This window comes from Lepidochelys kempii, chromosome 24 (assembly GCF_965140285.1).
Source record: "Lepidochelys kempii isolate rLepKem1 chromosome 24, rLepKem1.hap1, whole genome shotgun sequence".
NCBI classification, from domain to species: domain Eukaryota; kingdom Metazoa; phylum Chordata; order Testudines; family Cheloniidae; genus Lepidochelys; species Lepidochelys kempii.
In genome coordinates this window covers 10,099,583-10,126,107 of record NC_136403.1, presented here as the reverse complement: position 1 = coordinate 10,126,107, position 26,525 = coordinate 10,099,583, and the positions used below count along the sequence as shown (strand labels likewise).

The 26,525-nt window shown below is 54.9% G+C and overlaps 1 protein-coding gene across 1 annotated transcript in view; it reads right to left on the bottom strand.

Moving 5' to 3' along the window:
• Positions 1-24,241, bottom strand: part of CASQ1 (calsequestrin 1) — a 34,322-nt gene extending 10,081 nt beyond the window's left edge. The window contains exons 1-6 of the mRNA XM_073322582.2: positions 24,002-24,241; positions 11,125-11,209; positions 8,576-8,676; positions 7,612-7,723; positions 4,350-4,423; positions 3,702-3,832 (exon numbers count right to left, since the gene is read on the bottom strand). Of these exons, the coding sequence (XP_073178683.1) occupies positions 3,702-3,832; positions 4,350-4,423; positions 7,612-7,723; positions 8,576-8,676; positions 11,125-11,209; positions 24,002-24,241 (743 nt within the window). The remainder of the gene's footprint in view (positions 1-3,701; positions 3,833-4,349; positions 4,424-7,611; positions 7,724-8,575; positions 8,677-11,124; positions 11,210-24,001) is intronic.
• Positions 24,242-26,525: the final 2,284 nt, after the last annotated feature.

The window sequence follows — 26,525 nt, the reverse complement described above, 5'->3', positions numbered from 1 at the left end:
ACAGACCCTTGGAGTCACAAGGTGAAGTGCTCTGGCCTGTGTGGCCCAGGTCACGCTAGACAAGCATGGGGAGCTCCTTCTGGCCTGAAAATGTAGGGCCCTGATTCTCAGCTCCTCAGTTCCTATGCCGGGGCAGGGGGGATTAATTTGGCTTTCAGCTCCAGTGTCAGTTAGAGCAGCCTCAGGGCTGCTCTAATCTACACTCTGCTCCCCAAGAAGCAGGGAATAGCCACAGTGCAGCATGCCCTGCTCCACCTGCTACCCTGGGAACAGGACCCTTGTGCCTCCTCAATGACCTCTGGAGAGACTCATTGTAGGCGGGGCGGGGGGAGGCTTGACAGCATAAGTGAGAATCAGGCTGGATAAATCTCCATAGCAACTCCCCTCCCTTCTGTAGGGAGGTTAGTGCTGGTTCCATAGTCCTGGATGTTGGAATCCCTTTATCCTCAGACAGCAAGGGCAGAAGCCAGGCAAGCTACCCCCATCCACTGTGCTTTCTATGCCCTGCGTGCCGAGGTTATGCTTTGGTTGCTGCTGAAATGCAGCCACCTCTGGGGTGAGGCAGTATTGTCATTTAACAGCCACACAGCAATGTTGCAGAGGGATCACTCACCCACTGCTGAAAATGCAGCCATCTCTGGGGTGGGACATAGCTGCTGTGTCACAGGCACACAGCACAGCAATTTAGGGCAGGAAATGAAGGGCAATCCTGTCTCTAACTGACTGCGTGTAGCGGCCGTAATGATCCAAGTGGGAATTAGGTCAGGACCCTAGAGTAACATCCCCACTCCTTGCGTAAGTGCCACAGGATATTTAGTGACAAGTGGTCGGAGCCTTGGAATTGAATCTCAGCTGGGAGGGCTCTAGAGGGGACATGGAGGAGAAGGACAATAGGGTTGGCTCCAGGAAAGTCTGTCATGGGGGAGGCCACAGAAGGACAAAGCAGCTGAAACCCCCTCTCCCACCAGGACCCCAGGGGCAGCCTGGGCTGGGAAAAAGTGGGCAGAGCTGTCGGAGGAGAGGGCGTGGCTTGCGCAGCTGGGGGGAGACAATAATTAAGCTCCAATGGTCCCGCACCCTGGAAATCACAGCAGCTCCCCCTAGTGGAGGGCAGGGGTAGGAGGTCTCTCTGGGCAAATCTCCCAGCAGGAGTGGATCTGGTTATGACGGGCTAGCGGCTGGGTGTGGATCACATCACTGCCTTTGCGGGAGGAGGGTCCCTTAGGGGGAGGAAGGGGCTTTTGCTCCATGGAGCCCCCAGAAGTAACCAGGTGCCCAGCCCCCTCCTGGGAGCCAGACTCTGCGCCAAACCAGGGCCATGTTTCTATGGCAGCAGGAGAATTTCCTTGCTCTGCCGCAGCCATAGAAACGGAGCTGTTGTCAGGCTGGGCAAAAGTGTATCCCAGCCCTAGCCACATGCATCCAATGGGGAAACCAGTGTCTGTGCCGGGATGTGCCGGGCAGCTGTGCCGGGCAGTCCTGCTCCCCATGGCGAGCCAGCCGCGGTATCTCCCCATCGGGATCGTTCCCTCGCACCATCAACCCTAACTCCCCACGGCAACTAATTCTCCATGGCAACTAACTCCCCATGGCAACTGATTCCTCGTGGCAGCTGACTTCTCGTGGCAGCTGCCTAATGCCCCATGGCAGCCAGTGGTAGTTCCCTCCTCATCAAGTTCAACTGCAGCTCGAAATCGCAGCTGGCTGTAGCTCCTCATGGTGACCCTCATGACCAACTGTAGCTCCCTGGTACAACTGACTGGAGCTCCCCAAGGTGACCGACTGTAGCTGTAGGTCAAAATGAACTGGAGCTCCCTGTCATGAGCCACTTACAACCTAACCTAAAAAATGATCCCTCACTCTCACAGATCTTGGGAGACAGGCCAGTCCTCACTTACAGACAGCCCCCCAGCCTGAAGCAAATACTCATCAGCAACCACATACCACACAACAAAAACACTAACCCAGGAACCTCTCCTTGCAACAAAGCCCGATGCCAACTCTGTCCACATATTTATTCAAGTGACACCATCATAGGACCTAATCACATCAGCCACTCCATCAGGGGCTCGTTCACCTGCACGTCTACCAATGTGATATATGCCATCATGTGCCAGCAATGCCCCTCTCCCAGGTACGTTTGCCAAACCGGACAGTCTCTACGTAAAAGGATAAATGGACACAAATCAGACATCAGGAATCATAACATTGAAAAACCGGTAGGAGAACACTTCAACCTCTCTGGTCACTCAGTAAGAGACTTAAGGGTGGCAATTTTGCAGCAGAAAAGTTTCAAAAACAGACTCCAACGAGAAACTGTTGAGCTTGAATTCATATGCAAACTAGATCCCATTAACTTGGGTTTGAACAGAGCCTGGGAGTGGCTGGGTCATTACACATATTGAATCTATTTCCCCATGTTCAGTATCCTCACACCTTCTTATCAACCTTCTAAATGGGCCATCTTGATTATCACTACAAAAGTTTTTTTTTTCTCCTGCTGGTAATAGCTCATCTTAACCAATGAGCCTCTCACAGTTTGTTTGGTAATTTCCAACTTCTCTGTATGTATATCTATATATCTTACTATATGTTCCTTTCTATTCATCCGATGAAGTGAGCTGTAGCCCACGAAAGCTTATGCTCTAATAAATGTGTTTGTCTCTAAGGTGCCACAAGTCCTCCTGTTCTTTCTGAGGATACAGACTAACCCAGCTGCTACTCTGAAACCTGCAGTTCCTTACTGTGCCCGACTGTAATATCCCCTAGTGACTGACTGGCTCCATGGCACGATCGACTGTGCCCTTCCACACCCAATCACTACTCTCTCTCTCTGTCATGTGGAACCTGGCCCCTCTGAGAGCTGTCCCCCATCAAAAGCTCCCCCCATCGCCAGGTGCTGACCTATACCCCTTCCCCCTCCTGTAAGCCCCACCTACCCAGCCCAGCCCAGCTGGCAGAATTGGGAAATTCTGGCCCGCGCTTTCAGTTATTTTTTTGCTCATTGCTTTGCTTCCTGGTTCCAGGCCAGTCCCCCCGAGATGCCTTCTCGGAGGGTTCAAATCCCAGCAGCAGCCTGTTCCAGACCAGCGCTGCAGGCCCAAGGGGCTGAGCGGGACACCCTGTGTTCTCTGTCTACGTAACCTGCCACACCCAGCAGCAAAGTCCTCACAGCCCAGGCTGGCATTCACCCCTGGAGACGTGCTGCACCCTCTCCGAGCCCGCACATCATTTCCTTCGCTGCCCAGCTGGGAAGTTGAATGATTATGTCTCCCTAGCTGTGCGCCCCTTCAGCCAACTCTGTCCACCTTCCCCAGCCCTGGCTGCCTACAGGAGCCCCGGTGTAGGGGACCTTCTGGCCTCTTTGCCCTTCAGGCAAAGTTTCCCCAGGCAACAGGTGGGGAAACGGAGGCATGAAGTGCTTAAAATGGCCGTTTCCTAAATCCTGGTGAATTCAGGCACCCACCTTTGGACACCATAATGGGGTCTGGTTTCCAGGGGGGCAGGTGCCTAGCAGCAGATGAGATCCCCCATATCACCAGTCACATCGGAAAACGTAGGCCTGGGTGGCTCTCCCAAGATCAGACAGGGAGTCAGAATGGAAGCCAGGCATCCGGAGTCTCAGCCCAGCGTTTGAAGCACTAGGCCACCCTCCTGCCCTACTGGGGCTCTGATCCATCCCGTGGCTGGCAGCCCCCTACCTCTTGTGCTCCTCGATGAATTGCACGATCTCCTCCTCGCTGTTGGGCTTGTCAGGGATGGTGACGGGCTTGTCCATGAACGGCTCGTAGTAATCGATCTCGTTCAGCTTCAGGGTCAGCTTCTTGGCCACCTGCAATGGGAAGGCAGGTGGCCAGTGAGCGAGGGTGTCCGTGGCCTGGTTACTGTGAACCACAGGAAACCTCCCCACACCCCCAGCAGTTGCCTCAGTCCCACGGGCTCCTTCCCTTGCTGCTGTGGAAGGGGCGGGAGCGATGGGGCCTGATCCTGATCTGTATGCTGTGCTGCCAAGGAGCTGGCGTGGGATGGGTCTGTTGGCCCTGATTCCCCTACATCCCAGGCAGCTCCCCCCGACTGCAGCCGGAGCAGTTTGTGCTTGGCAGCAGGGGAATTATGCCCGACCTGACCCTGCCCTGCCTCACTCTAGTAGCCAACAGGGTTATTCCAGGCCCATTCGCTTTGGCAGCAGATGCTCATAGAGCTCAGACATGGGAAGAGGGAGAGGGAAGGATCCCCTCCCCCCAGATAAGGGTCTTTTGCTTCCTGGAGCTCACACAAGCTTCCTCTTCCCCATTCAACATCCCTTGGCCCCGCCCCATCACTAGCTGGATGCTCCCCCTTGCGCCTACCTTGCCGTCAAAGGTTGCAAAGAAGGGGATGTATGGATGGAACTCCTCAGCTGCATCCACAAAGGCCTTGAAATCTGAAAGAGACAGAGCCATGGGGTCATGGGTATAGGGCTGTGAATGCCCACAGTCAGGGCTGGACCAGCAACTGCCCCAACTAGGGTCATCAACCAGGACTGAACTCAGGACCTTCTGTACTAACAATGTGAGCATCCAGCAACTCTTAACAAGCAGCTGTAGTAGACTCTTATCTCCTGCCATAGGTCAGCCACTAGAGGGGACAAAGGCCTGTTGATTCCTAATGTGAGGGGCACTGCAGTCATAACATCCCTTCCCCTCTCCATGCCTCCTCTCCTCTCAGGACTGACATGCTTTGCATGTGTTGATTGATCAGCCAATTAATTAGTTACTTATTATTAAACATAATAACACCTACTTCTGCTGCGGCTCCCACCTACATGTCTCAAAAATCAACCCATGAATTCATCAGTAAAACTGCTTCCGAATCACGCAGTACTCCTGACTCCCACATCCTCCATTGATACCTCACCCACAAGGAAACTGAGGCACAGATCTGGGCAGGGACTTGTCCAAGGTCACACAGAAGGGAAGGAACCCAGGAGCACCCGGTTCCACTTTTATGGACACACTCTCCTCCCAGAAATGGGGACAGAACCCACCAGCCTTGCCTCCCCCATCCCGACACCAGCCACCAATTCACACTCTGCACAGAGAACGCAGGAGGCCAGACTCTGGCTAGACCCCTGTCCTGCCCAGAGTGGCTGATTGGTAAATTTCTGAGTGTTTCTAGCCCCTGCACCACTTTCCTGATGCCTAATTCGAAGCGTCTCCCTGGCTGCCTGGGACAGATCTCTGCTCACCCATTGCCTCCAGCCCTCTGAGGCACCGATGGGGGAAATCTGTCCTACCTTGGGCACTCTGGGGTTCCCCCTGCTGGGCTCACACCCTAGCTGCTGGGTTGCCCCAGTTAGGGAAGCTGGGTGGCCCGTTGCTCTGCTGTCTGGATGATGGTGTGGCTGGGTTTAGCCTCCCCTGGCCTTATTAGCTGGCTACACGTGTGCGTTCTGCTCACCCTGCAAGAGCCCCCCTGAAGAGGCACCAGTACGGGGGGATGGGATTCTGCTCAGGGCCTGGTGCTGGGCCCCTCGTGGCTGGGAGATGCCCAGAGAAGCAGCCAGGGCTGGATGGGAAGTGGCGGCAATGGCAGGAGGAGGCGTTATCCCCCCCTCAGTCAGGGTGGGACAGTCTAACGAGGCCCTGAGCGCTCGTCGTCATTACAGCCCCCATGCCACAGCTCGGAGCACCCCAACCGCGGGACACCCCAATCTGCAGCAGTGGATGGTCCCAGCTGCCTTGCAGGAAGGAGTAAGAGACTCCACCCAGTGGACAATTTATGGAGTAACTTACCTTCGCCTTAGCACCATTAGTGAAGCAGGCGAGTTTATTGTCGATCCCCTTTTTATTTTCTTCCCGTCTCACATGACTCTGAGTCACCCATATCAATGCCCAACCCTTTATTTCAATCCTGACAATCGCTGACCTCAATGAAACCATGTGGCAATGAGTTCCACAGGTGAACCATGCGCCGTGTCCAGTCATGACCTGGGTTTCCTCTGTTTTAAATGTGTCGACTCTTTCACACTCGGTAGATTTGGGGTGAACATCTGGCTCAGTTCTTAGCTGAGCAGCGGCAAAACTAGCCATAAGGAAGACTGGGCCTGGGCCTCTGGAGGGGATGGGGGGAATTGGGCTGGGATCCCGTAGGAGAGAGAGAGGAGCATGTGGCGTGGAAAGCAGTGGAATTGCTGAGGCTGGCAGGGTGGGGGTGCGGGATCTGAAGCGAGAGTTAATCTAGAGTGGGCAGGCGGATCCCCTCATCCTCGGGGATACAGCGTATCCTACCAGGAGGGGAACTGTGCCTGGAATGGCTCGGGGGCTGGGCAACTCACTCTGCGCCAGGTGAGCGGAGCTGTGAGGGGATCTGATGGGTTAAGCTCACTTAATGCTGGCGAGACAGCAGGCCCTAATCGGGGCTTGGCAAGAGGCTGCTGGGCTGTTAGCTCATAACATGTCTGAATTCAAAACGGCAGCAATGAGAATTTGCTCTCGGTCACCTCCTGGCTGGGTTGTTGGATGGGATGAAATTGGCCCTGCTGTCACGGTACTGGGGCTGCACCAGGAAGGGCTCAGGGGCTGGCCCCAACAGGGGAGACTTTTTCGTAGCATTTTGTCTCCAGAAAGTTCACAAGGAGCTTACAAAGAACGGTGAGTTCCTGCTTCAGGGCTGGAGCATGGCATCTGTTTAACGGCACACTGCAATGCTGCACAAGGATCGTTCACCCAGCACTGCAATGCAGCCACCTCCGGGGTGGGATGTGGCAGCTGTTTAACAGCACACTGCAACGCTGCACAGGGATCGCTCACCCAGCACTGCAATGCAGCCACCTCCAGGGTGGGATGTGGCAGCTGTTTAACAGCCACACAAAACGCTACACAACAGTTCAGTGCAGGAAGTGAAGCTGCAGGAGATTGGGGTGATGGAGGCGGGACCGTGGAATCATCTGAGCTGGGGTTCGGCCTGGACACAAGGAATGACAGCTCAGCTTTTACAAAAAGTCCCAGGGGATCTTAAATGACGTGCAAGTGGTCAGGCCCTCAGTTTGTATTTGGCATCACGCAACACCTCCATCAGTACAGCCCAGCTGGGGCATTGGAGTGAGCATCAGAGGAGAGAGCACCCCCTACTGAGTCACCCACACCACTCCCAGCTGCACAGTGCCCCCTAGCCACTCACTGGGGCACTGAGGACAGCACTGAGTCAGAGAGGACAGTGCCTCCTACTGTATTGTCAGCCCCACCTCCTCAGCGGCTGTGTTTGGTTATGTCACCTCCTAGTGGCTGCAGCCTGCAGAGGGTGCAAGCCCTGACCCTGGCAGAGACGAGAGATTTTCCTGTAGCTGACACTGGGAGCACAGGGACCAGATCCCCTCCCTGCCAGAAACTCCCAGCCCTGCTGTGGCTCTTGCCGCTCTGCCGTGGAGGTTTGCCATTGGGGTGCCTTTATCCAACCACTCACACTTCTCCAGCAGCCCTTAGACAGCCTGCTAATGACTCCCCCGGCACTGCTTGGAGGAAGCTCACAGCTCTCTGCAGCCAATAGCAGCAGTGCAGCCTGGGCTGGGGGGTTGGGCCCAGGGAGGGTGGGGTCCCACCAGCGCAGGGACCCCAGTCGCCACCTACGTACGTTCTGATTCCTCGTTCTTGAAGTAGCCGATGAGCTTGGGCTTGTCTTCAATGTTATCAAAGGCCTGGAGCTCACGGTCTCCCTCGATAAACTCCACCGGGTCTTCCAGCACCTGCAAGGGGGGCAGCAGGAGCTCAGCACCCAACCTTGGGAAACCCCATCCCCACACCCAGGGAGCTGGCTCTGCAGGAGGGTGGGGAACGGCATCGCCCCTGGGCTGTCCAAGGCACCAGGACTCAGCCGCAGCCCTCGCTTGGAGTCATTTCAATGCGTCTTTGCACCTGGCCTGTGAGTCTCAGTGCACCAGGGCAACCCAAGGGGCTTGGCAAGTCCCACCTATGGGAACAAGGGACAAGGTGTGTGGGTCACGCGGAGCCTGCATTCTTCTGCCATCCAGGCCAAACGAGGGGACACAGCATGCGCTAGTGGGGAAGGCCCAGGCATGGGAGTCAGGACTCCTGGATTCTAGCTACAGCACTGGGAGGGAGTGGTGGCTAGTGGTTGGAGTGTGCGTGGCTGAGGGGAGACGGGGCTGGGAATCAGGACTCCTGGGTTCTATTCTCAGCTCTGGGAAGGGAGTGGGGTCTAGTGGCTGGAGCAGAGGACATGGAGCCAGGACTCCTGGGTTCTATTCCCAGCTCCACCATTCACTCGCCATGTGACCCTGCCTCAGTTTCTCCCCTGTAAATGGAGAAGGGGGTCTGTGGGGTGAGAGCAGGAGGAACAGGGGGTGTCTGTGGGGTTGGGGGGGTCAGCGTGTCGGGGGTGGGAGGGCTTAGTCAGGCTGGCGAGGGGTCCTGAGCGTGCTGGCTGTGATATGCAGGGTAAGGGCAAAGCACCTGGACAGCACCACCAGAGGCAGGGAGCTGTGTCTCCCCCAGCCCCCTCCCCCCCACCCCCCATCAGTGTCTCTGAGCCAGTCAGTGAAGGGGGGCTGGGCGAGGGACCGGGGGACGCCACTCACATCCAGGAGAAACTCCACCAGGGTGTCAGCCGAAAATTCCCCATCGTACTCGATCATCTCATCCTCCTTGAACACATACACGCTGTCCTCCTCTGTCAACCCTGCCAGGGGAAACAGAGCGTGAGACGGGCCACGGATGCGGGGGCATTACAGCTCCCCGCCCCCCTGAGCCTCTGGGGAATCACCCCAGGGCCGGGGCACTGCACCGTGTGTGTGTGTGTGTGTGTGTGTGCGCTGACCCCACGACCGGACAGACTCAAGGTGCCCGGCCGTGTGCCATAGGCCCTATAGTGTGACGGGGACTCGTATGTGCAGTGCGTATGCTGCACCCTCCAGCCAGGCAGGTGCTGAGTCATTGCTCGACGGCTGGGGTTAGTGACACTGATCTGAGGGCCAGGTCCCGATAGGCTGGGGCAGCTGCTGTGGAAAATACCCTTCCTGACCCCCAGCGAGGACACAAGGAAAGTCCCCAACACCCGCTGCAGAGCCTCAGCCCAGGGCCTCACCCTGGGGCAGGAGGAGAGCATCTCGGTGTCAGGGGAGCTGGGGTGTCAGGGCAGGGGAATGGGGAGGTGTCTGTGGTGTTGGGGGAGCAGGGGGGGTTTGCGGCGTAGGGATCAGGGGAGAAGGGGGTCAGTGGGGTGAGGGCAGGAGGAACAGGGGGTGTCTGTGGGGTTGGGGGGTCTGTGGGGGGGTCGGGGGAGAAGGGGGCCTGTGGGGTGAGGGCAGGAGGCACAGGGGGTGTCTGTGGGGTTGGGGGGGTCTGTGGGGGGGGTCAGGGGAGAAGGGGGTCTGTGGGGTGAGGGTAGGAGGAACAGGGGGTGTCTGTGGGGTTGGGGGGTCTGTGGGGGGGTCTGGGGAGAAGGGGGACTGTGGGGTGAGGGGAGGAGGAACAGGGGGTGTCTGTGGGGGGGTCGGGGGAGAAGGGGGTCTGTGGGGTGAGGGCAGGAGGAACAGGGGGGGTCTGTGGGGTTGGGGGGTCTGTGGGGGGGTCTGGGGAGAAGGGGGACTGTGGGGTGAGGGCAGGAGGAACAGGGGGTGTCTGTGGGGTTGGGGGGTCTGTGGGGGGGTCTGGGGAGAAGGGGGTCTGTGGGGTGAGGGCAGGAGGAACAGGGGGGTTCTGGGGTTTGCCCCTCTCGCGGGCGGGGGCAGGGGGAGCCAGAAGCCCGAGTAGCCCCCAGTGATGCTCCCCGCCGCGCTTCAGGGGCTTCTGTAGCGTCACCCGCTCGGCGCCCATCAGTGAGCTCCCGGCGCCCTCTGGTGGCTGCTGAGCAGAGCCGCAAGCAGCCTCAACCCCTTTGCCTCCTGGCAGGTTCTGGCCCCCCGTGCCCTGAGGGGGCTCTGCAGGGGAACGGGGGATCATATCAAAGAGGCCGTGGAGCCCCCTCAGCGCAGGCCGGACGCTGGGCTCCCTCTCCCCGCACTGCACGCTCCTCCTTGGTGGACAGCTGGTCTCATCGGACGCAAACGTCCCCGCAGGAACCTTGGCCCGCCAGGTCACCCTGCCTCCATGGGGCGCTGTCGGGCTGAGCCTGGAGCCACAGTCAGGCCCTGCACAGTCACTGCCCAGACGCGCCCCCTGCTTCCCCTGGCCTGAATACCCATCACACTGGCCCTTCGGCAAGTGTCCGCTGCACCCCAGGGAGCAGCTGCTGGGTCAGGGGAACACAGCCCACAGCTCCCCCCTGAGTTTTCCCAGCCGGTGGGGACTTGGGTCCAGTTCAGACTTGCACCCAGACATTGGGGAACCCTCCGAACTTCACTGAAGCCTACACAGAGGCGCCAGCAGAGGCCAGGGCTAGCCTGGAAAAGTCCCCCCACCCCCCAATCTAACAGAGAGGAAGCCAGCAGGTTCCCAGAACTGAACAGAGGAGAGTTTTGAGCCCTTCTGTGGGACTGAATGAAGGCTCCTGGCCCTGCATGTTCCCCAGGACCTTCCCATAATGTTAAGGGCACAAGGGACTGGTCCCATCCGGTCCGAACTGCAAATTCTCCCCCAGGGATTGCTGCAGCTGCCCAGTCGCTTGTGGCTGAAAAAGCAACAACTCGGGATGTGCTGATCTGAACCAGAGACAGGGTGATCTGCAGCCAAACGTCCCACTGCTGCGCTAGGCTCTCTGGGTTTCCAGCAAGAGGCAAAACTTCAAGGGGGTTTCGCCTCCTCAAAACCTGGAGCTCAGGGACCTAGGCCATAGTGGGAGACAGGGCCGAGCAGTGGGAGAGGGAGAGACCCTTTCTCTGCCCCCCTGGGTGTGTATCCAGCTGCTTCATGCCTGGGGCTGCAGGGGTGGGGGCAGGCACAGGGAGCGAGCGCCCCATGTGGCATCAGCTCCACCCGAGTCCCCCATGTGGCATCAGAAGCAGGAAGGGAGCTACCAGATCTGCCCTGACATGAGCCAGGGTTGGGATGGGCTCGGAGGCCATCAGGAGGTGCTGAGTTGTGGGCCCTGGGTTCTCTCCCCACTGAGGCCAACACGGACTGGGGCTGGTGCAGGGGCTGCAGCCCGGGGAGCCCCTCCCGTCCCCAGGGGTCCCCGCTCAGTCCTTACCTAGCTTCTTGGCCACCACTGCATCCTTCTCCGAATCCACCAGGCCAAATCCCACTCCCTTCTCCTCCAGGACTTGGGCTGCTAACTAGGAAGAAGAGCAGGGACAGAGAAGAGAGAGAGGGAGAGGCTTTCAGAGAGGGGTAAGGTCAGGGGTGGGGCAGCCAGACTGGGGACTCTGGGCTTGGGGATCAGGGCTGGACTTTCTCACCCACTTCCCCCCAGGCTGGGTAAGAATGGGGTCAGATCTGGGAGGGGGGCGTGAAAAGGCATAATAGGCAGTTGATGCCTTTGCAAGAGCCTGGAGGGGCCCGTAGGAGCCCCCAGCTTCCCTCAAGGTGCCTGCAACTGGGCCCTTTGCCACTGGAGATCAGCTAGTGTATATTTCTATGCCCACCCTATGCCAGGGCTTCGGGGGGCCAGGCCATGCCCTGGATTTTCCATCCCCCACCCAGTGAAGGCTCCCAGTGCTTAGGGTCAGGAATGAGGACCAGGGAGCCCTGGCTGTAAAGACATCAGCCCCAGCAAGCTTGTCTGGCTGGAGGGGCAAAGGGCAGGGGGGCATTTCTGAGGTTGCAAACAGAGTCTGGCTGTGGGGTCATTACCCAGCTGCGGGTGAGACAGGAACAAGTGACAGGAGCCACCCCACACCCCCTCACCCACCCCCCACAACCAGCACCAGCAACCAAAACCTGAACCAGTGCTGACAACTTGAACTCAGAACTGCCAGAACCAATATCAACAACTAAAACTCAGCATCACCAGAACCGACACTAACAATCCAAACCCAGACCAGAACCACTGCCAACCGAAAGCCAGGACCGCCAGAACTGTGGCCAAAGCCCCAAACCCAGTACCACCAGAAATTCCAGAACCATCATCTAGAATTCAGACTGAAGATGCCCCAGAACTTCACCTGGAACTAGAGCCCAACGAACCTTCATCTAGATTTTGCACCGAGAGCCATCACCCCAAACTCAAAGCTAGAACCTTGCCCTGACCTACAGCCTAGAACCCATTCCTAGACCATCGATTGCATAGACACAGACCCCATGGGTGCTCTGGGGCTGGAGCACACACGAGGGGAAAATGGTGGGTGCTGAGCACCCAGCATCAGCCCGCCATCAGCTCCCTCCCCATCCCTACAACACCTCCTGCCCGCTGGCGGACCCAGTGGATCAGTGCCTCCACCTTCTTCCCTGCGCCTCCTGCCTGCCGCGATCATCTGTTCTGCAGTGTTCAGGAGGCTCTGGGGGGAGAAGCAAGGACGCTGCGTGCTCGGGGGAGGGGGTAGAACTGGGTAGGAAGAGGTGGGGTGGGGGTGGAGTGGGGGCCAGAAGAGGTGGGGTGGGGCCTTGGGGGAAGGGGTAGAGTGGGGGGCGGGGCCGGGGGCAGAGCTGAGGGTCGAGCACCCCCTGGCACTTTGGAAAGTCGGCGCCTGTGGTTGATTGGGATCTCAGAGCACTGTCCCTTATGCTGAGCAGCACTGTCTCATCGTTTCCTTGTGCCCCCATCTATTTGCCTGTCACCATCTGTTGACTCTTGCATTGAGATTGTAAACGCATGGGCACAGGGACCATCATTTGATTCTGTGTTTGTACAGGGCCTAGCACCATGGGCTCTTCATCTATGACAAGGACCCTAAGGCCCGACCATAATACTGCTAATAATAACTGTAAGCAGGATCTAAATGAGCTCTTCCCTGACCACTCATGAGGAGCTGGGGGAGAAGACTTCAGAACTGACCTTATTTGCATAGACACACCCACTCTGCTAGGTACGCAGCATGACGGAGCTGCTTTGCCCAAATGATCACTTTTGGCTGGGGTTGGACTGCAAGTCACTTTGGTATTGGGTGCAGGGGTAATAGGGACATAAGAACATAAGACCATAAGAACGGCCATCCTGGGTCAGACCAAAGGTCCATCTAGCCCAGTATCCTGTCTTCTGACAGTGGCCAATGACAGGTGCTCCAGAGGGAATGAACAAGACAGGTAATCATCAAGTGATCCATCCCCAGCTTCTGGCTAATAGCCATTGATGGACCTATCCTCCATGAATGTATCTAGCTCTTTTTTGAACCCTGTTATAGTCTTGGCCTTCAGAACATCCTCTGGCAATTGAAGTTCCACAAGTTGACTATGCGCTGTGTGAAAAAATACTTCCTTTTGTTTGTTTTCAATCTGCTGCCTATTAATTTCATTGGGTGACCCTTGTTCTTGTGTTATGAGAAGGAGTAAATAACACTTCCTTATTCACTTTCTCCGCACCAGTCTATCATATCCCCCCTTAGTCGTCTTAAAGTATTATTCTGGTTGTGTGAACCAAGGGGAGCAGAACTGTGCATGGCCTGCCCTGATTGAGGGGTTCACCCTCAACTAAACTGCACTCGTTCAGCAGGGCGTAGGGGTACGTAAGCCCAGTGAGGTAAGGTGTTTCTACTTGGCGGTTGTGTTGGGCTTTGTCTGAAGGCTCTAGACATCCTGTAACTCTCTTCCTCTCCACTGTATAATGAGCGAGCTGATTAAGACTCAATGAAGAGTCTTTTTGCTGTGGATCACTGCAGCTGAAATCTCTTATAATCAGGTCTAAGCATTAGACCCGCTATGGGCCATTGTTTCTGGTGAAAGAGACTGCCCAGCCTGCAGCGAGGCTCCCCTGCTACCACCTGAAATCACTGAGAGCTGTGCTAAGTGATGGGACCCCAAGACATCCCAGAGGTTACAGTGGCGAAGGCAGGGGCAGAGTGAGCCGCTGATGGTTCAGCGAGCAGCTGAGGTGCCCGTTCCCCCCCCAGGGTGGGAGGTGAAGTGGGTAGGGGCTTGAGCCAGTTGTGTGTTGTATTGTTACAAAGGAACCCCTAGATAGTGAACCCAGCCCTTGGCACTGCCGACTATGCCTGGCAGAAGGGTTCCATTTTTAACCCAGAAACTAGTGCGGCCCCCAATCTTTGCTGGGAACCAGAACTCCAAGTGAAGGGGCTACGCTGGGCAAGGGGGAACAAGGTGGCTAGAGGACAACTAGAATAGGGAGCAACAACTGCATCTTCTGCTTATGAACTCAGAGGCCAAAAGAAGAAGGGAGCCAGGGGGTCCAGCAGTGCAAATGTGTGGGGCAGGCTATTAGCCTGCTAGTCAGTGTGTGTGCGCGCGCGAGAGAGATCACAGTGCCCTCTAGTGGTGACAGCCCAACTTAGCCACCACTGAATGTTTCACCCACTTTAAACCCTGTATATATATAAATCTCCCCATTGTATTTTCCACTGCATGTATCCGATGAAGTGAGCTGTAGCTCATGAAAGCTTATGCTCAAATAAATTTGTTAGTCTCTAAGGTGCCACAAGTCCTCCTTTTCTTTTTAAACCCTTCCTCGCTCCTGCTAGTGGTTTGATTGTACTGTCAGAATCGACTCCACAATCTGGGCCACACACAGTGTTCGGAAAAAGCAACAACATGCAAATGTTCAGCAGCTTCAGCTACACTCACTGGCGCGCTCATGGATGGGGGGATAGCTGGGGGAAGCAGAGACTTGTTAGCCTACTTTGATGTCGAAACAAACCTCCGATGAAGTGAGCGGTAGCTCACGAAAGCTCATGCTCAAATAAATTTGTTAGTCTCGAAGGTGACACAAGTCCTCCTTTGCTTTTTTCTAAAGGGTTCTAGAACTGTGTCATTTCACCCGCACTGAAATACAGCTACCGGTGTGGCGGGGGGAGCGACAGAACTGCTGTTTAACAGCAGCACGGCACAGACTTACCCAGCTGTCAGGGATGGGAAGGGAAGAAAAATGCCTATCCTGCCGAAACTGGAGGGTAATTTTACAGAGGTGGACTGTGTTTCTTTGGCCAGGACACTAGGGCTAACACTCTGACTCCAGGGATCAGTGCCACGGGCTCTGTACTGAGCACTGTGGTTCTGTCTCATCCCAAAGCTGGGGTCTCCCTGCAGCGCAGCACCCACTAGTGTGGCATGGGCACATTGGTCATTACTGAGTCTATGTGCTCCCTGCTGAGTCACCCACTCTTCTCCGTGCAGCACAATACCTGTAGCACTGTGCCAGGAAACTGGGGCCAGGATGGAGCCAGAGGGGGAGAGCGCCCCCTAGCACTGCGCTAGGGAACTGGGGCCAGGATGAAGCCAGAGGGGGAGAGCGCCCCCTAGCACTGCGCTAGGGAACTGGGGCTGGGACAGACCCAGAGGGGAGAGCGCCCCCTAGCACTGCGCTAGGGAACTGGGGCTGGGACAGACCCAGAGGGGAGAGCGCCCCCTAGCACTGCGCTAGGGAACTGGGGCTGGGACAGACCCAGAGGGGAGAGCGCCCCCTAGCACTGCGCTAGGGAACTGGGGCTAGGACAGACCCAGAGGGGAGAACGCCCCCTAGCGCACCCGCCACCTGCACATAGAAACACAAGACATGGTGACCCACACAAACACACAATACGCTCACTGACTCATGCTCACCCCCCCTTACAGACACACAACATACACATAGGCACACAGCACGTGCTCACCCACACAAACACACAATACACAGACACACACAGAGACACACAACACCCGCTCACACAGGCACACACTACACTTATGCCCACAGATGCACAACACACACAGACAACTACAACACATGCTCACCCACACAAACAACGCACTCACCGACACACAGACACACAACATGCACATAGATACAGAACACATGTTCACCACACAAACACACAATACACACGGACACACAACACACGCTCACCCACACAGACACACAACACATGGTCATCCACACAAACACACTATACATTCACCCCACCACACACAACACAAACACATAGACACACAACGCACATAGACACACATGTCCATTGACACTTGAGTCCCCTCATACTTACATAGACACAAGACACACACCAACACACACAGATACAAACATTTCAGTCAAAACTGGTGCTACTCCTGTGCCAAAAAACAACCCACTGAAATTTGGAAATGACAGTTTCTCATATTTTGACAAAAAAAAAAACATTTGATCCTGTTCAGAACCCCCCACGTGCTTTTGAAGACAAAACAGCCGCAGCGAGGAAACCCGGTGAAATATGACAAAGTTTCCAGTCTGCTGACACAATAATTTCCACAGCTCTGGTGCCTACGCTACTTCTAGCCAATAAAGCGAGTGTACTGTCATACAGAGCGTAGTGACGAATGATCCGTTTAAAATGTCCCATGATAGGAGACCGAGCAGGACGCGTCAGGAAATGAAAAGGCTGGTGGAGGGCAGCCTGCAGAACTTGACACGCCCTGGTTCTCATGGGTGACTTTAATTTTCCTGATATCTGCTGGGAGAGCAATACAGCGGTGCATAGACAATCCAGGAAGTTTTTGGAAAGCGTAGGGGACAATTTCCTGGTGCAAGTGCTAGAGGAGCCAACTAGGGGGGCAGCTTTTCTTGACCTGCTGCTCACAAACCGGGAATAGTTAGTGGGGGAAGCAAAAGTGGATGGGAATCAGGGAGGCAGTGACCATGAGTTGGTTGAATTCAGGATCCTGACACAGGGAAGAAAGGTAAGCAGCAGGATACGGACCCTGGACTTCAGGAAAGCAGACTTTGACTCCCTCAGGGAACAGATGGGTAGGATCCCCTGGGGGACTAACATGAAGGGGAAAGGACTCCAGGAGAGCTGGCTGTATTTCAAGGACTCCCTGTTGAGGTTACAGGGACAAACCATCCCAATGTGTCGAAAGAATAGTAAATATGGCAGGCGACCAGCTTGGCTTAACAGTGAAATCCTAGCGGATCTTAAACATAAAAAAGAAGCTTACAAGAAGTAGAAGGTTGGACGTATGACCAGGGAAGAGTATAAAAATATTGCTCGGGCATGTAGGAATGAAATCAGGAGGGCCAAATCGCACCTGGAGCTGCAGCTAGCGAGAGATGTCAAGAGTAACACGAAGGGTTTCTTCAGGTATGTTGGCAACAAGAAGAAAGCCAAGGAAAGTGTGGGCCCCTTACTGAATGAGGGAGGCAGCCTAGTGACAGAGGATGTGGAAAAAGCTAATGCTTTTTTTGCCCCTGTCTTCACTAACAAGGTCAGCTCTCAGACTGCTGCGCTGGGCATCACACAATGGGGAAGAGATGGCCAGCCCTCTGTGGAGAAAGAGGTGGTTAGGGACTATTTAGAAAAGCTGGACGTGCACAAGTCCATGGGGCCGGACGAGTTGCATCCGAGAGTGCTGAAGGAATTGGCGGCTGTGATTGCAGAGCCATTGGCCATTATCTTTGAAAACTCGTGGCGAACGGGGGAAGTCCCGGATGATTGGAAAAAGGCTAATGTAGTGCCAATCTTTAAAAAAGGGAAAAAGGAGGATCCTGGGAACTACCGGCCAGTCAGCCTCACCTCAGTCCCCAGAAAAATCATGGAGCAGGTCCTCAAAGAATCAATCCTGAAGCACTTACATGAGAGGAAAGTGATCAGGAACAGTCAGCATGGATTCACCAAGGGAAGGTCATGCCTGACTAATCTAATCGCCTTCTATGATGAGATTACTGGTTCTGTGGATGAAGGGAAAGCAGTGGATGTATTGTTTCTTAACTTTAGCAAAGCTTTTGACACGGTCTCCCACAGTATTTTTGTCAGCAAGTTAAAGAAGTATGGGCTGGATGAATGCACTATAAGGTGGGTAGAAAGTTGGCTAGATTGTCGGGCTCAACGGGTAGTGATCAATGGCTCCATGTCTAGTTGGCAGCCGGTGTCAAGTGGAGTGCCCCAAGGGTCGGTCCTGGGGCCGGTTTTGTTCAATATCTTCATAAATGATCTGGAGGATGGTGTGGATTGCACTCTCAGCAAATTTGCGGATGATGCCAAACTGAGAGGAGTGGTAGATACGCTGGAGGGCAGGGATAGGATACAGAGGAACCTAGACAAATTGGAGGATTGGGCCAAAAGAAATCTGATGAGGTTCAATAAGGATAAGTGCAGAGTCCTGCACTTAGGACGGAAGAACCCAACGCACAGCTACAGACTAGGGACCGAATGGCTAGGCAGCAGTTCTGTGGAAAAGGACCTAGGGGTGACAGTGGACGAGAAGCTGGATATGAGTCAGCAGTGTGCCCTTGTTGGCAAGAAGGCCAATGGCATTTTGGGATGTATAAGTAGGGGCATAGCGAGCAAATCGAGGGACATGATCGTCCCCCTCTATTCGACATTGGTGAGGCCTCATCTGGAGTACTGTGTCCAGTTTTGGGCCCCACACTACAAGAAGGATGTGGATAAATTGGAGAGAGTCCAGCGAAGGGCAACAAAAATGATTAGGGGTCTGGAACACATGACTTATGAGGAGAGGCTGAGGGAACTGGGAATGTTTAGTCTGCAGAAGAGAAGAATGAGGTGGGATTTGATAGCTGTTTTCAACTACCTGAGAGGTGGTTCCAGAGAGGATGGTTCTAGACTATTCTCAGTGGTAGAAGAGGACAGGACAAGGAGTAATGGTCTCAAGTTGAAGTGGGGGAGGTTTAGGTTGGATATTAGGAAAAACTTTTTCACTAGGAGGGTGGTGAAACACTGGAATGCGTTACCTAGGGAGGTGGTAGAATCTCCTTCCTTAGAAGTTTTTAAGGTCAGGCTTGACAAAGCCCTGGCTGGGATGATTTAATTGGGGATTGGTCCTGCTTTGAGCAGGAGGTTGGACTAGATGACCTCCTGAGGTCCCTTCCAACCCTGATGTTCTATGATTCTATGATTCTATGGAGATAATCTTTGGTACTCCCTGCTTCTGGGTGTCCGAGAGGGGAAGGCTACAGCTGCATTTCAAGAATGGCTCCGTCATTTTCTTAGAAGTTCTTTTGCTCAGCCTGCTAATTTGAGGCCTGGCCCAAAGCCTGTTGAACCAAAGGGCCTTCCCTGTGCTGTCACTGAATCCGGCCCGTATTGCTGGAGGTGAGGCAGGATTTTCAAGGCACAGCACCAGTGGGATGCTGCCATCGGATGCCTGAGTCCAAGTGGTCCAAACATGGTGAGGGGAGGGAGGAGCTGGAATCTGAGCCCGGATTGGAATCCTGATTTTACGGTTTGTCTGTAACAATAGAATGGGCTGGACCAAAATCAAGGATCGAACCAGTAACTCGTCCAGACACAAAGGGGCTCTGGAGCTGAACTAGGAGAGCCAGGCCCATCTGTACAGCATCATTTATGGGGGGGATTTTCAGAAGCCCTCAGTGTTGGCCTGACCCTGCTCCCAGTGACGTCCATGGCGTCGGCCCAACCCTTCTCCCTTAATGTCCCATTGGTAAATCTCCCTGCTTACGTCAATGGAAGCAGCATTAGGAGAATACTGAGTGTTCCTGGAAAATCCACCCTGCCTGTCTCCAGTGCCCCAATCCAAGCAGCTATGCAGCCCTTCGCAAACATTAATTATGCCCCATGAATTCGAGTCTCGGTGACAGGTGAAGGAGAACAGCCCTGAGCGGCAGGCCCTGGGGACAGTGAAGGGGGGTAGGGCTGATGTCTTTTGCACTGTGCCGCTGCCTCACAGAACTTAGACCCAGAAGCAGGAGCAAGGCCCCATGGCTGGGGCGTAGTCAGAGGGAAAGGTCTGATAGCTAAGCTCCGAGCCATACCTTCTGCCTCAGCCCTGCCCTGGAGGGATGGCAGGGGAGTTGGGTCTCTGTGGCCTAGTCAGTCCTTAGTGCGGGCCAGAAGCAGGAGGCACTGAAGGTCCTGTGAGAGACGCTGCACTGGTGAGAGGTTTGCAGCTGGAGACATTTGGATGGCACATAAGCAGCATCAGGTTCTCATCTCAGCTGGATCTTCCAAGCATTCTCTGGTCCCACTCGTAGCTAGGATCATTCAGAGAGAGCCAGGAAAGCTGAGCACCAAGGGGTCAGCTGGATCCCTCCAGAGGGGAGGGCACGTAGCCAAAGTGGCTCCAGTGAGAGCTGTGCAGGACAGAAGTGCACCCTGGAGATGGACGGCCAGGACTCAGCTCCCTTCTCTGCCATTCTTGGGCTCCCCATCCAGCAGCCATTGCTATTGCCTGCCCCTGGAGTGGTCCCTCCTCCCTGTGGTGGCCCTGGGCAATGTGACATCTCTGCAGCAGGTCCCAGGCACTAACTCAATCATGATCTCCCATTCCTGGCTGAAAGCTGCTCCCACGGGCAAGTGTCTTGTTGGCCTGGTCCTGCAAGACCCAAGGGACCCTTGTTAAGCCCATGGCAAGAGCTGATTCTCCCGCAGAGCCTCTCCACCTGACACAATACCTCCATAACATGCCTCCAAAACCTGGCAACAGCCTCCAAACTGTACAACACCCCTCCCTCTCAGAGCGAACAACCACTGAGCTAATTACCCTCCGGCTACAGGGCTTCATAGGAAACCACTCGGCTCACCAAACATGCTGCAACCTACTCCTCCTGGGGACTCGTGCAGTTAAAGAGCAGGATATAATTAGACCTGTGGTAAGTTCAGAGATATAAATACATTGCACAGTTGATGCAAGACTAGGCAGAAGAGGGTGCTCATGGAAGGTGTTAGATTGGCAGCTGTGGGGTGCCGAGGCCTGTGTCTCCCCACACGTCAAGGGCCGTATGGGCAGCTTTGCCCCTATGGCTCTGCCATAGGACCCTGCCCCTGACTTGGAGGAGTCCAATACACAGGGCCATTATGGTAGCATCTAGAGCTGCCAGCGAAGGTCAGTGCCCCAATGTGCGGGGCGGTGCCCATCGACAGAGTGAGATACAGTCCCTGCCCCACAGAGCTCACAGACTGACAAAGGGAGGGAGTGAAAAGAGAGGGGTGTGTGTGTGACATCACACAGGAATAGCGCCCAGGTTTTGCAGCTCCCAGCCTTGTGCCCTGTTCACTAGTGCACCCCACCTCTCTGCTGGGCTGGGGCCACTGTGGGAGGGATTTTGTGCTGTGGGCATCTGAAAAGAGTCCCATTTCACACCTGCCAAAAGGCCGCCAAGAAGCTCCATTCAGTCAGTGCCACCCTGGGCTGAGTGACCTAGAGGTGAAAGGCTCCAGGCCCCATAATGAGTCCCTCAAGCTGTCCTGTCCTTCTGTGGACCAGAGATGGACCCGCGCTGCAGTGATGGACTCAGGATCTGGCCCAGCCCAGCGGATGGGCTTGCTCAGACCTGAGGTCTGGGGAGAGGGGTCTGCATTCAAACCCTCTACCAGACCAGACGGCGATAAACATCGCTTAGACTCAACCCCCACGGAGCCGTGTCCCAACTCAGCTCAGCCAGCTGGGGCCACACTGAGCTAGGCTCTGTAGTGTGGTCATCAACCACTTCCCCTGGCTGCTTAATCCAGTCCCGGACTTCGCAGCGATGTAGGCAGCACAGGCTGGGAAGCCTGAGAGACCTGAGAGTCTCTGTGTGTGTCCAGCTGCCCCAGTGTGTTCTCCTCGCAGACACACATCGCAGGAAGGCAGTGGAACAAACTCCCCTCAGCACAGCAAACAGAGAACAGATGCTGGAGGGGGCCAGCACCACCTTTTGTCTCCTCCCTCCCCAGGTCGCCCATCACCTGCCCTTCTGGGCCCCAGCTGAAGGCAGTTTCCTCTGGTTGGGTGCAAGGCTGGATGCAGAAACCTCAAGCTCTTCTGATCACCCCTTCCTCATGGAGAAGGCCCTGGGCTATAAAATCTACTTTGTACATGACTCTTCCCTGAACACATCTATCTATCCTCATACACCCCTCTATCTATCTATCTGTAACACCAACAGACCGTGATGGAACAGACTATTCACAAGCACATTGCACTGGCCACATCTGCGGAGAACAGTGGCCCCTCTTAGCCTTGTAGCCCCACTCCTGCCATACTGAAATGCATCAGTGGTCCATTTAGTAAAGCATCCTGGCTCTTGGCCTATTGGAAGATGCCAATGGTCCATCTTCTCTGATATTGTGTCTCATGCCATATACTCTAACAGCCTAGCAATCCATAAGCTGACTCCTGTCTTAGTGGCTTAGACGCATGGCTCATTTAGACCCATCTACAACACGGCAGATGCAGGATGCATGAGAGGAAAGCACAAAAAAATTGCACCAAACTGTGCACCATCTCTTGAACCAACTCTTGCCGTTGATTCTGTTTCAGGGTGGGCTGCTGGCCTGAGGCGACAGCAGTCACACATCCTCCCAGCGCTCTTGCTGCAGACTCAGGATCCAGAGGGACACTATTCCAGGAGGCAAGCCTTCCAGGGCAGGGGTGTGTGTGTGTGTGTGCGCGGGGGGGGGGGGGCGAGGGGTGGGCCAGGCTGCACCTCATTCCTGCACCCATCCCAAGTTTGGAAGCTGCACATGTAGAGCCTTCTTCTGGGAATGGTTCATAGACCCAGAGAGGCACCCACGGCTGGGCGCCAGCTGGTGAAACCCAACCCTCCCTAGGAGAACGCCCCCTCCTAGTTCAGTACATAATGCACAGAGACTGCTGTCCTTCCACATGCACATGCACTGGGCTCCTCATGTCCCTCTTCGCCCCTATAAAAATACGACAGTAAAGGTCTCCAAAGCACTGTAATAGCCTTGCCGTGATATTACAGTGACATGACTAACACTGTAATAATGCAATAGTGACGCCATAGCAACACTTCAGTAATACTGTAATAAAACTAGTTACACTGTAGTGACATTGCAATGACATTGTAGTAACTCTGCAATACTATGGTAACAAAGAACACTGGAGTAACACTGGAGTAATACTTGCTAAGCCCTGTAATAACACTGTAATAACACTGTAATAACACTGTAATAACACTGTAATAACATTGTAATAACAGTGTCGCAACATTCTAATGACACTGCAGTACTGTTCCTTTCTTGTCGAATGCAGACTGCTGCACTGTTATAGCGGCACTGCGATAATATTGTAATAACACAGTCGTACCCCTGCTGTCACATTGCAGTAACACTGTAGCATTTCAGGCCTTGCTTTCAAATACTTTGTAAGGGTGACGCACAACTTGACTGCACCAGACATTTCTACTCTCTCCAGATGTTTCAGAATCCGGGGTCTTACATCCTTTCACATTTCTTTCCAAATCGCTTGCCCTGTCAGCATCAATCAAGTTAAAAGGGAAATAAATGTCACTGGGTTAAAGTGAATCTCAGTGCCCCCAGAGAGCACAAGACTTGTGCTTGAAGAAAAGCCAGGCACAAATACAGACATACAGTCTGCTAACTGAGGACACGTGCCATAGGCCGGGTCTGCCAGCTGAGCCGGGGTCCTGGGCCAGCTACAGGTGCAATTGTTTGTGTGTTTGTGTGTGGGGGGGTGCCCCCTTTATAGTATAGACAGAGGCAGTTCTGGGGTGGAAACTTCACATCATGACATGTATTTCAAGGGGTTCTAGACAGAGAAGCTCACTTATAATTACCCTCTTTGGTAGCTTTGTTAACTGGTAGGTGTCACTTTCCCTGTGCCTTGGAACGCGTATGAAACACTCTCACCCCCAGTATTTGAACCTAATGCCAGCTGGCCATTAACAATCCCATGGCTCTTTCTCCCAAGTGCAGACAAGACACAAGAGCCCGGGGCCACATTCCAGCCAGGGGAACAATTACTTTCATTGGCCTCCCTAAATTCCACCCCCAGCTCCAGCAGCTTCACCCCCCTGCCCTGCTTCCAGTTGCCACCTTCCACCCCAGAGGCAGCTGTGTTTCAGAGGCAGGCAGAGTGGTCTACATATAGAAAAAGCCCATCAGATCCTATATATGCAGCCAGGGCAGGATTGGCTCACGCATGTATAATCCAGAGCTTGATCCAGTTATGGATCAAAGGTCCTGGGTCCATTTCAAAGGGCTCCAGCCTGGAAAGCATCAACCGTTCATTCTTTCGTTCTTTCTCCCCACCCCTCCTCTCTCCCCGCCCCGCCGATCCCCCAACATTACCTCTAAAATCAGCTCCTCCAGCTCGAACTGCTTCTGCGAGGCCTTGTCGTCGCCCACGGGCTCATGGTAAAGCAGAGCTAGCACGCTGAACTTCTTCAGCACCGACTTGTAGTTCTTGGCATTGATGTCGACAACGCGGTCGATACCATCGTACTCGGGGAAATCCAGTCCTTCCTGGCCCTGGCCCCCATGGCTCACCGCAGCCAGCAGCAGCACCAGCAGCAGCCCGAACCACTTCATCCCGATGCGGGGCAGGTCCGGCGGAGAATTAAAGATGCTCCGGATGGCAGTTCCCAGTGGGGGAAATGGTTGTCTTTCCTGCCCCCTCCCCCTGCGCAGGAAAAAAAAAGTGGCCCTGAAGCTCCCCTCTCTCTTTCTTTCCCTCCTGTCTTGTCCCCTTGCTCCTCTGGCCTGCTGTCCGGCTCTCTTTATGGCAGGAGGTGGGCGGGGAACCAGGGTGGGAGGCTGCTGTGGCTCTCAGCTGGCACAGGCTGGTGGCGTCCGAGGGGGCAGCACTGGGGTGGTGACAGCTGAGCCGAGGGACAGGGAGTCTCAAAAGCAAAGAAGAAAAGAGACAGGGAGGGTATAAAAAAGGCTTGTGGAGGGGGAGGGTCCGGGGGGGAGGGCTGTCGTATCCCATGCAACCTGGCCCCACCTGCAGCAGCCCACCCCTTCACTCCCTGACTATATATGTATATGGCAGACGTACAGCCTTATATACAGGCAACGGTTTCATGCCTCCATCCCGCCAGCTGGCTACCCCTACCCCCTCGCCAACCCCCCACCAAGACCCACGTTAACGCAGAAAAAAAATGGGGGTGGGGTGGGGTGGATAGAGTTTCTCCTTTTGATCCTTCTCTCCCCTCTCTGTCTCTCTCTCCCCCCTCTTCTCCCAGCCCCCTTTCCTCCTCCAGTCCAACTTGATGGCATCTTGATCACCATATTAAGAAAGGAAAAAGGAGACAAGACAGGGAGGCTGGCGGGGGGGGGGGGGTGAGGGAAGAAGGGGAGGCTAAAAATAAGATGAGATGAGTCGGAGGTAAATGAAGATGGGGCTTGTGCGGATGGTGGGTAATTAGAGAGAGCGGTGGGTGGGGGGGGGACAAGGAGGGGGGAAATGCTACATGGCCCAGTCTGGAGAATCTTGGGGGCTCTTGAGTGACATGGGGGAGAGGTGGCAGAGGGTGGGGTGGATGTGGGTGGGGATCGGGCTCTGATCATTTCCGTTCATTGTCTCCAGCGCCCACAGGGGCCCCTCATCCTTGCTGCGTGCGACATCCAGGCGGTGGTAACGGAGACACTGAGCTGTCGCTGCCAGATTCCCAGGCCATGGGCGCTGGAAAGGGATTCTGCTCATTCAAGAGCATGAGGCTTTCAAATGAGCCTGCCAGCCCGCGGATTGACTGCATGGGCAGCATCCGTGTGGGATAGACCACAGTAGAGTTCAGACCCCACTGAATGGCAGCCAGCTCTAGCTAGGATCTGTATGGAAGGGAGGTCAGGTCACTATTCGGCCAGCCTCTCCCAGCAGGGGGCACTGTGGGGAGCGGGGCAGGAGCACTGGCTATGGGGGGAAGCTCCTGGCTACTCCAGCCCCAGCGTCTCCCAGCAAGAAGCACTAGAGGAAGCAGGACAGGAGGACTGGTTGCCAGGGGAGACCTCTGTATACAAACACCATATACATTTGGGGATTCATTTTCGAAGCTGTTTTGAAAGCCATTTTGCCAGGTAAAAAAATTGCTTTACTTGGAAAGATCCCAGCAATCCTGGTCCCTCAGCGAGCTTGGATGCTCACAGTATAGGTGGCCAGATTCCATGGTGATGGGCAGGGGAACTGAACCAGGACAGAAGAGGTCAGAGAATTTAGAATAGGCCTCTGCTGCACAGTCCTGTGACACTGTGACAGTTTAAAATGAACCCAAAGGTGTTTCCAGGGGAGCGTGCTCTAGTGGTTACACACCAGCCCCTCTCCCCACTTTGCATCTCTTCTCCCTTCCCCCTCCTGATCTTCACCCCTCTCAATCATTCCAGTTACACTCTCCCTCCCTCCCCTCCACACTGTTTGGGCCAGCAGGGAGGCATTGAGAGCACAGGAGAGACAGGCTCCATGCTCTCCATTCAACCTGCCTCCCCTAACACCTGGGAGGAGCAATGGCAGGGAAAGTCCTTTGTGGGGATGGCACGTGCACAGCTTGGAGCTGAGAGGGGCTGGAGCATGCTCAGTGAGGCTGGAATTTTCAGCAATTTCAGCTGCCAAACTCTAACCAAGCTCTACTGAGCATGTGCAAACTGAGTCTGAATGAGTCTGGATTCAGAGCAGGGTTGGGATGGGAAAGAATATCTTGAGCCACACGGCAGGGGGAAGTTAAAAAGAACAATTGAACAGCTACCCATTCAATGAGCACCTTTCATGCAGCACACTGAACTAGGCAGGGGTCCTGTGGCCAAAATAGCAGGTGATCCTGTAATGAATGACTGTCTCATGATGCATTTGCACAAGGGGGCTGAATTCAGGTCGCATGGG